The sequence below is a fragment of the Crocodylus porosus genome, unplaced genomic scaffold (assembly GCF_001723895.1).
Source record: "Crocodylus porosus isolate Cpor-Errol unplaced genomic scaffold, CroPor_comp1, whole genome shotgun sequence".
NCBI classification, from domain to species: domain Eukaryota; kingdom Metazoa; phylum Chordata; order Crocodylia; family Crocodylidae; genus Crocodylus; species Crocodylus porosus.
Genome location: NW_017728906.1, coordinates 174,394,030 through 174,402,749, shown reverse-complemented (window position 1 = coordinate 174,402,749; position 8,720 = coordinate 174,394,030). Strand labels below are relative to the sequence as shown.

The 8,720-nt window shown below is 40.7% G+C and overlaps 2 protein-coding genes and 1 long non-coding RNA gene across 7 annotated transcripts in view; 1 reads left to right on the top strand and 2 right to left on the bottom strand.

Annotated features, from left to right (window-relative positions):
- The window catches only part of ATM (ATM serine/threonine kinase), a 100,935-nt gene extending 95,576 nt beyond the window's left edge, over window positions 1–5,359 (top strand). For both annotated transcript variants that reach the window (XM_019530229.1, XM_019530230.1), the window contains exons 61-63: window positions 1,980–2,043; window positions 2,828–2,964; window positions 4,165–5,359. In XM_019530229.1, coding sequence (XP_019385774.1) covers window positions 1,980–2,043; window positions 2,828–2,964; window positions 4,165–4,342 — 379 coding nt within the window. In that variant the 3' untranslated portion in view covers window positions 4,343–5,359. The remainder of the gene's footprint in view (window positions 1–1,979; window positions 2,044–2,827; window positions 2,965–4,164) is intronic.
- The window catches only part of CUNH11orf65 (chromosome unknown C11orf65 homolog), a 46,396-nt gene that overhangs the window by 6,688 nt on the left and 30,988 nt on the right, over window positions 1–8,720 (bottom strand). For 2 of the 4 annotated variants that reach the window (XM_019530231.1, XM_019530235.1), the window contains one exon: window positions 1,576–1,677. The exons of 1 other annotated variant lie outside the window; for it this stretch is intronic. In XM_019530231.1, the coding sequence (XP_019385776.1) occupies window positions 1,644–1,677 (34 nt within the window). In that variant the 3' untranslated portion in view covers window positions 1,576–1,643. Of the gene's footprint in view, window positions 1–1,575; window positions 1,678–8,720 lie in introns of those variants that run through there. One more of the 4 variants, XM_019530232.1, reaches the window with a different exon arrangement.
- LOC109306701 lies at window positions 5,138–7,337 on the bottom strand. The gene is made up of 2 exons (XR_002100080.1): window positions 6,401–7,337; window positions 5,138–6,279 (listed from the first exon to the last, which is right to left on the bottom strand). It is a non-coding gene; the product is annotated as an uncharacterized LOC109306701 (long non-coding RNA).

Below are 8,720 nucleotides of genomic sequence, written 5' to 3'. Positions count from 1 at the left end.
TGGGAGCCACGTTGGCCATCTTCCAGTCCTCTGGCACCACACCAGAGCACCACGAGTGCTCATAAAGCTGTGCCAGGGGTCCCGCAATGACCTCAGCTAATTCCCTCAGCACTCTGGGGTGGAGATCATCCAGACCAGCTGATTTGAATACAACCAGTCCCTCCAGAAGTTTCCTGACTAGATCCTCACTAACCCTTGACCTAGGTGCGCCTCCCTTGGGGGCCCAGAGTGGGGGTGGCTGTTCCGGTCCCTGTTCAGGAAAATGGAGGCAAAGAAAATGGTTAAATATGCTTTGTCATCTGGTGTGACAACCAAATTTCCTAGCGTGTCCTGCAGGGGCCCCACGTTACCTGGTACCTTTTTTTTGCCCCCTATGCATTTAAAAAAGGACTTCTTGTTGTCCTTGATCTGGGTCGCTAGTCACAGTCCCATCTCTGCCTTGGCCTTCCTGACTCCCCCCTGCATCCCCAAGCAACTGCAGTATAGTCCTCCCTGGTGATGGCCCCTCTTTTCCATTGGGTGTGTGCCTCGCTTTTAGCTAGGAGACATTCTCAGATGCTTTTGGCGAGCCATGGGGGCTTTTGTGCCCTCCTGCCCCCTTTGACCCGTGTTGGAATTACCTCCCTTTGGGTTTGGAGGATCATCTCCTTAAGGAGCGACCACTCTCCTTGGACACCTGGCTCCCCTCCCCTCTGGCACCTCAGTGCTTCCCTGACTATTCTCCTTAGCTCGTTGAAGTCCGCCCTCCTGACTTTTACCCATGCCTACTATTTCCCATTAGTAAATGAGGATAGAAACTTTGAAGCTTAATAAGACATTTCTCACCTAATAATTTTCTTTCTACTAAGAGCTGCTTTTCCTCACTGAATCTTCCGTTCACCCACAACAGTCTGGTAAATGACCAGAAAGCAAACAGAATTTCATCTCTAAAGTAAAAGTTAAAATATAATTGTTTTAAAGTGAATTAGTGTATTAAGTTGTAATCTTAATGCTACTTATGTGTTACTAGAGTGTTTCTGAGGCTCTGGAAGAAGTCTTCTGTTACAAGGTCAACACATAGTCTTGAAGTCTAGAAGCAGCATTGAACTACCTCCATATTCTATAGGGAGACAGCGTTAACCCACTAGGGACCAAAAACTACCAGGCACGAACTCTGGACTAAATTAGGTTGTCTCTAACTAGTGGAAAAGCCTTTGCTCATAGGAATAGTGGGGGCAAACGATCTAGATAGTTTTGAAATGAAACTTGCTGAATTTCAATGGGATTATATGACACAGTTGCTTACCACAGAAGAAAACTCAATTTGAGGCAGATTTACTTGATAGTTTTGACAGCACAGCTCTACTCATTACACTTCCTAGCAAGTATAATAATGCCAACAAAACTCTCGCTGCAAGCAACTTTACTGACAGAAGAGAGCTTCTGTTGGTTTCATCTGTCAGTGGTTCTCAAACCTCATTACACTCAAGACACCCAGCTCTTAGTTTGACTTGTTTTTTGTCTACAGGAAAATAATAGAGCAGTTGGTCAGAAACACCGTAACAGGTCAGAAGGTTTTTAACACTGGATTCTTACTGGGTTCATCTTGTAATTATATTTACACTCCTACATTGTGTGACACCCCACAGCTCCCTGGCTGAGAATCACTGGGTCATGTTGTCTGGGGAGCTGGTGTACCTGCAGTGGAAGAAAGGCCCTTTTGTCAGCATGTGTGGCATATTCATTATAGGGCTGTGCCAATTTATAGCTGTTATGTCAGAGGTTTTGTAGCATGGACAAGCCCTTGGGGATGCAGGAGTTCCCATCTAGCCCTATGTTCATTTTCTGTATTATAAAATGGGAAGCATCAGTAATTATAATCCTGCTTCTGAAGAAGGGTAAAAATACAAATGACTTATGTTTTAAGATGAAAAGCTCTTCCATATTACCATAAATGGAAGGAAGGCCAAAAACATCTTTTAAAAAAAAATCTTTTGTAGGTGCTGTGAGAAAACGATGGCTGTGATGAGAAATTCCCAAGAAGCTTTGCTAACTATTGTAGAGGTAAATGTTTTTCATGCTTCCTGATGAATAACTGAAAGAAAATTGTTCTTTCTCTCTATATATATTGAAATATGATTGAAATAATCAGCTGCGTTGAATCTTTGCTTTTTCCTATTGTACACTTCAATTGAAGTGTCTAAAACTGTTCATCTCTAGCTTTTTTAAACTGTCCTCAGCTCATGTTTTCTGTGGCAACTCTTTAAGGCATTAAAATTACAAACCTGTTCCTTCAATATCTAAGGCTTCTAGACAGAGAAGTATGTAGCACTTCTAATGTTGGTAGTGCTGCATGTCTAGTAAGCAAACATGCAGTAGAACATCTCTTAGTTTACTGAGTTTTTTGCTCTGGTAGTTGCATGCTAGAGCAGAACCTAGTATTTGAGGTACATCATAAAGCACCTGAACAGGAATAGAAATGAAACAACAGAATTGCTTAATAATTTCAGTAGGAAAAAGAAATGAATTCAACAGGCACTCTAGAACATGTACTGAAAAGGAGAAACAGGTTAATCAATATAAAAAAGGATCGACCTCTTTATTGAAGAGGGAGGACAAAGGCAGTTGGATCAGAACTGAAGCTCTTAGAGTATCAGGGGATGGGTCAGCAACATGCTTTTGCTTTGTGTTCATCTCTGCTTGTTTGCTGTGTTCTGTCACTACTGGATTAAGTCGCATGCAAGGGTTCCACTCACTTGTGGACTTCAGCTGTTTAATTTTTCTCTTCCTGTTAAGCCATTAAGCTATCAATAATTAGGATTTTAATACTTGTTTTCTTCTTGACTAGGTATTGCTGTATGACCCCCTCTTTGACTGGACTATGAATCCTCTGAAAGCACTGTATTTGCAACAGAGGCCAGAGGATAAGGCTGACATCAGCGCCACTCTCAACGTTGATCATCAGCAGTGTAACAGAAAAGCCAAGTAAGGGGGTTATTTCTTGCCTAGATTTATTCATAGATTCATAAGTGTTAGGCTTGGAAGGGACTTCAGTAGGTCATCGAGTCTGACTCCCTGCCCTGGGCAGGAAAGAACGCTGGGGTTAGATGACCCCAGCAAGGTGCATGTCCAGTCTCCTCTTGAAGACTGCCAAGGCAGGGGACAGCACCACCTCCCTTGGAAGTCCATTCCAGATTCTGGCAATCCTTAGTGTGAAGAAGTTCTTTCTAAAGTCCAACCTAAATCTGCTCTCCATCAATTTGTGGCCATTGTTCCTAGTTACTCCAGGGGGTACCCCAGTAAATAGAGCATTTTCTGTTCCCTGCTGCCCTCCCCTGATGAGTTTACAGGCAGCCACAAGATCATCTCTCAGCCTTCTCTTGTGAAGGCTGAAGAGATCTAGGTCCATCGATCTCTCCTCATAGGGCCTTGCCTGCAGGCCTCTAACCATATGAGTGGCTCTCCTCTGAACCCTCTCAAGATTCTCTGCATCCCTCTTGAAGTGTGGTGCCCAAAACTGGACACAGTACTCCAAGTGCGGTCTGACCAGTGCCGCATAGGGGGGAAGCATCACCTCCCTGGACCTGTTCATCATGCATCTGCTAATGGATGATAAAGTGCGGTTAGCCTTGATCACTTTGTCACACTGACAACTCATGTTCATTTTGGAGTCAACTATGACTCCAAGATCCCTTTCTGCTGCTGTGCTGCTGAGAAGGTCCTCCCCCAGCCTGTAAGTGTGTTGGTGGTTCTTTTTGCCCAGGTGCAGCACTTTGCACTTGTCTTTGTTGAACTGCATCCTATTTTGTTCTGTCCATTTTTCCAACCTGTCCAGATACACCTGGATCCGTTCCCTACCCTCTGGTGTATTAACTTTGCCCCACAATTTGGTATCATCTGTGAACTTGGACAGGGTGCTCTCTATGCCCTCATCCAAGTCACTGATGAAGACAATGAGTAGCACCAGTCCAAGGACCGACCCCTGTGGGGCTCTACCGCTAACATCTTTCCAAGTTGATATCAACCCATCCACCACCACTCTCTGGGTGTGACCCCTAAGCCAATTTGCCACCCACCTGACCATATAATCATCTACATCACAGCCTGTCTTCTTTCCTAAAGTTTTGCATCCTCTTCTGGCTGCATGCTCAGTTTGATTCTTTTTCATTTTTATTTTTCTGGCAGTGATCAGAGTTTTAACAAAGTGGCAGAACGTGTCCTGATGAGGCTTCAGGAGAAACTGAAAGGTGTAGAAGAAGGGATAGTGCTCAGTGTGGGAGGACAGGTGAACCTTCTTATACAGCAAGCTATGGACCCCAAAAACCTCAGCCGACTCTTTCCAGGGTGGAAACCTTGGGTATGATCTGGAAGTATCCACTAAGTTGTAGAGCAAATAAGCCTGTTTGATTCTTGGGAAAAGAATATTGGTCAGCATTTTATATTTATATTCCAGAAATTTCCAGATAATCTCAGAAGTGATTGTATAGGTTTATAAACAGTTTTGAAATCAATGTTTAATTTCTTTAATGAATATCCAATTATTCTCCACAACTTTCATCAGGATAGTGTTCTGGTATTCCTGTGCCATACAATGGAAATTCTGTGACATTCAAGGAATGGTTATTCCTCTCAAACTAGGAATTAAGTAGCTTCTACATGTAAATCCTTTTATAAAACCTTGAATTCTTATTAGTGTTTGACATTTCCTAAAACTTGACTCACATCTCAGATTACTGGTTAAGTATCTCTACAACCTTGTTTTGTATAGTGTTTTTTTTATTATAATAATAAGACTATATTATCTCTATTGAGTGGAATGATCTGTAAACTAGAAAACATGGAATAACCAAGTGCATTTATAAAAGAAGCAGCACTGTATCTTCAAGTCTGTTGTGCAATGGTACTTGACAAAATTCAAAACAGACCTAAAAAGAGCTTCATATGCAAGTTTATTTTTCAGGCTACTAATGCTGCAGCTACCAATAAGAGAACATCATCACTGCACGCCTTCTTGATATAAATCATCTTTGAGTCAAGTATATTTATAGTGCTGCATTTTTGTGCCTTTTTAGTTTAAATTGTATTGGCATTTTCTTTGCATAAGCAAGGATTTTAACTGCATTAGGAACCAAGTTAGTCTTATCTTAAAACTCTTCTGCAAAAATTTACTATGGGCTGAAACCTGACACACAAGTTCTGACCCAAAAATATGCAGCCTTTCAATATCGGACAGAAATACAAAATTCTAAAATTATAATGTGAATACAGAACTTGCTTACTTAATTTGTACAGTTTTATTTTATATATTGAATTGCATGTCCCTTTGTTTTTTTAAGCAATCAGATAGTTAATGAACTTGCACAAAGCAGGAGTCTCTTCAGACAGTTGTGTTTGTTATACTTTCTTAAATCCTTCCTGAAATATTTAATGTTTAAAAAAATACAAATAAAATATATTCTGATTTTCAAATATGACTTCTATTGGAGTTAGTAAGTGCTCAGCACTTCTGACTCAAGTAATTTGTAGGGAGTGTTTAGGTCCTCATTTAAAAAAGAAAATCTTGGCCATTGGCTGTATTACTTGAACATTATTAACATTCTTAAAAAAGAAATCACTGCGTGGGACTTTTAAATCAATGCAGGGTCTAGGTCTAATGTGTATGGAAGTGTTAGTCCAGCAATTATTAGTATATATTACCCCACTGCACCTGTTGCATAGAATTATTCTTTAAAGGGACGGTTTCAATTTTTTTACGTAAAATTTAGATTTTGTATTGAAAAACAAAAGAAAGCAAATAAAAAAAATTATAATTTAACCCAAATAAAAAATGTTCAGCTTCAGAGAAAATGTATTTAATTATTCCACTCCAGTGTTGTGAACTCAGTATTTTACTGAATGAAGAAAAGAAAATGAAAGTAACAGTCTATTTTACTGTCTCAGCTAAACAAAATAGAAATAAGAAATATATAAGTTTGAACTGAATATAGCTAGTATATGCAAGTATGACTGTCATATTGACAGTTTTCCTTTTTAAGAAGGAATACCTAATTTTGGCATGTTCATACATAATACATAGTGTTTTTCCAGAGAACTCAGCTGTTAAACTTAACCTTACAATGAAGTTACCTGTCTCAAGCCATAATAATACCCTTCCTATGACCAGGGATCATCAGGCATTGAGCTTTCCTTTTGCACATTCTAACACTTCTTCCTTTTTAAAGGTCAGAATTAGAGGCTGATATTGTAGTTAATTTTCTAGCATATGCAGGATAAGAAAGTATGACTTTTATTCTGCATATACTAGAAAATGAACTAAAATACCAGTGACAACAGATTTTGCAGCGCTTCAGCTGCAGGGGGGGGTTGAAAATAGGGATCCCCTTCATAGTGCAACAGGGTGCTGTGGCACTTGTAGTGCTACAAATGCAAATCTGTTGAGTTGGGAAAAGGTATTTTGTTCTGAACATTTCAATCAAATTCAGGTCCAGTAACCTTGAAACTAAGGCTGTGAACAGATTTGCATTTGTAGCACTTGCACCATAGGCAGGGTGCACATCTGTATGCCTGCTTTTTGTAGTTCAACAAGTTTGTATATGGAACTACAAATATAACATCTGTCTATGACCTAGGATAACTTGATACCAGAGAGCCATATACAAATTGCCTATATTAGCACACCAAAAATATGAGAATACGGATAGGTCCGTATCTTTTATATTATAATATTTTCCTGGCATGCACATTGTTATATGGTTATAAAAAATGAATTTAACACGGACTGTTTTTAAGGAAAATTTTAGGCCCAGGGGAGTCTATGACACTGTGAAGTGACAGGATGGTAAGATTCTGATTTGTATTTTTTTACAATCCAATGTAACTTAGTTATGTATGGGGAAATGTGTTTGTCTGCAGTTTCTGTTGGATAAGTGTCTAGCCTCCAAAACTGGCCCCCTTGGGGATAGATCATAGATTTCAATGAGTTGAGACTGAGCCACTATTAGAGAAGACTGCTGCAGAACAAGGACTGACCTCAGCAGGCAGAAATGAGGAACCGATAACTTTAACCACCATTGTTGTCAGTCTGGAACATTTCATGATCTCCCAAGACCAACAAAGGTCAGAATTAAATCCCCAGTGAAAGTTAGTTATGTGATTTTGTTATATAATCCTATGAAACTTTGTGTATCCAGAGTATGTACAATATATTTTATTGAAACCCCACCTTTATTTGTTATAAACCACTTTTTAAGATCCCAGAAAGTTATGACTTTAGTAAATACTGTTTGTAGGTGGTGATGAAGTCTATGCTATTCTGGGCTACTGATAATATTCTGCACAAATGTAATATAGCTCTTGAAGGTGTAGCACATTTATATCATGTGCAAAAGTGTCAATAAAGATATCTTTCTTAATAACGGGTGCTAGCAATAGCTCACTGGAATTTAATTGTGCCACTCTGGTAGATGAAAGTATGCATTCTATTATTATTACTTCCATGATTCAAAGCTGAAACATAGTATAAGCCAGCAGGGACCCCAGACCAGAGCTGGATGTTAGGGCTGCTTCTGGGCTGGATTTATTCTGGGGTGGCAGTGGCAGCAGCCACCACAGCAGCAGTGGGGCAGGAAGCCACAGGCCAGGCAGCTGCTTCCTGTGATAGAGGCACATAAGCAACCACAGGCAAGGCAGCCTCAAGGTGGCTAAAGTAGACAAAGTCCATGTCCACCAGGCTCCTTGATTTCACAGCAGGGCACACCCACCACTGGCTGCACACACCACCAGCCACACCCCTAGTTTAGCAAAATCTGAGCAATATGTCTCTAAATGAAAACACAGATCCCAAATACAAAAATATATGCCAACACAGAAAATTACAGCCTTAAATATCAAAATGATGTTTTTAAGTTTTTTGCTTCCAGAACAGCAACCTTCAATGTACTGTGTTTACCTAAATCCAAAAGCTTTGCTTCTTATTAGGGGTGCACAGATAGAGATTTTTGGGGCCGATACCAATAGCCAATTTTTAAGGAAGCATATCAGCTGATACCAACCCATTATTTGAACAGCTGCTTGTAGCTGCTAAGTCTGGTGTGGTGGAAGGAGAGGGAAGGAAAGGGGTTTGGGGGCAGCGAAGATCAAGGCCCCTATGGTGCAGGAGGAGCAGGACCGAGGCAAACACTGCCCAGCCAGGGTTGGGTGGGCGCAGGACAGAACCACGGCTTGTCCAGTGGCTCCCGCTGCTCCTCCCACCACTCGTCCAGGGCATGGGGGATGTGTGCCCCCAGATTTGCATGGGGTGGGCTGGTGCCGGGGCTCCACCAAGCTCTTCCCAGCTGAGCGGGGCTGCACTCCAGTGGGCAGTGGCAGCACCAGGAAGGGGCTACTCTGTCCCTGCCCATCCATACATACCCCCAGTTAAAAACCCCTATTCTAAAAGTAGAATTAAACTTAGATAAAAAATAAAAGACAGTGAATGATCACCATCTGAGTTTAAGTGATAAAACCCAGCACACTAGACCTACAGTACTTAAAAAATTCTGTTGTGTGAGAGATGGGGAAATGAATTATATTTTCCTCCTGGGATTCACACAACTTTGGGAAACCAGCTCATCTGTACTACTGTAAAACATACCGTGACAGTATTGCTTTATTTTTTCACTTTATACTGTACTGTTGTTAAAAATAAAGAATAAATATAGTCTGATTTTCTATCAGTGAAAGATTTTTCTGCTTCGGGTATA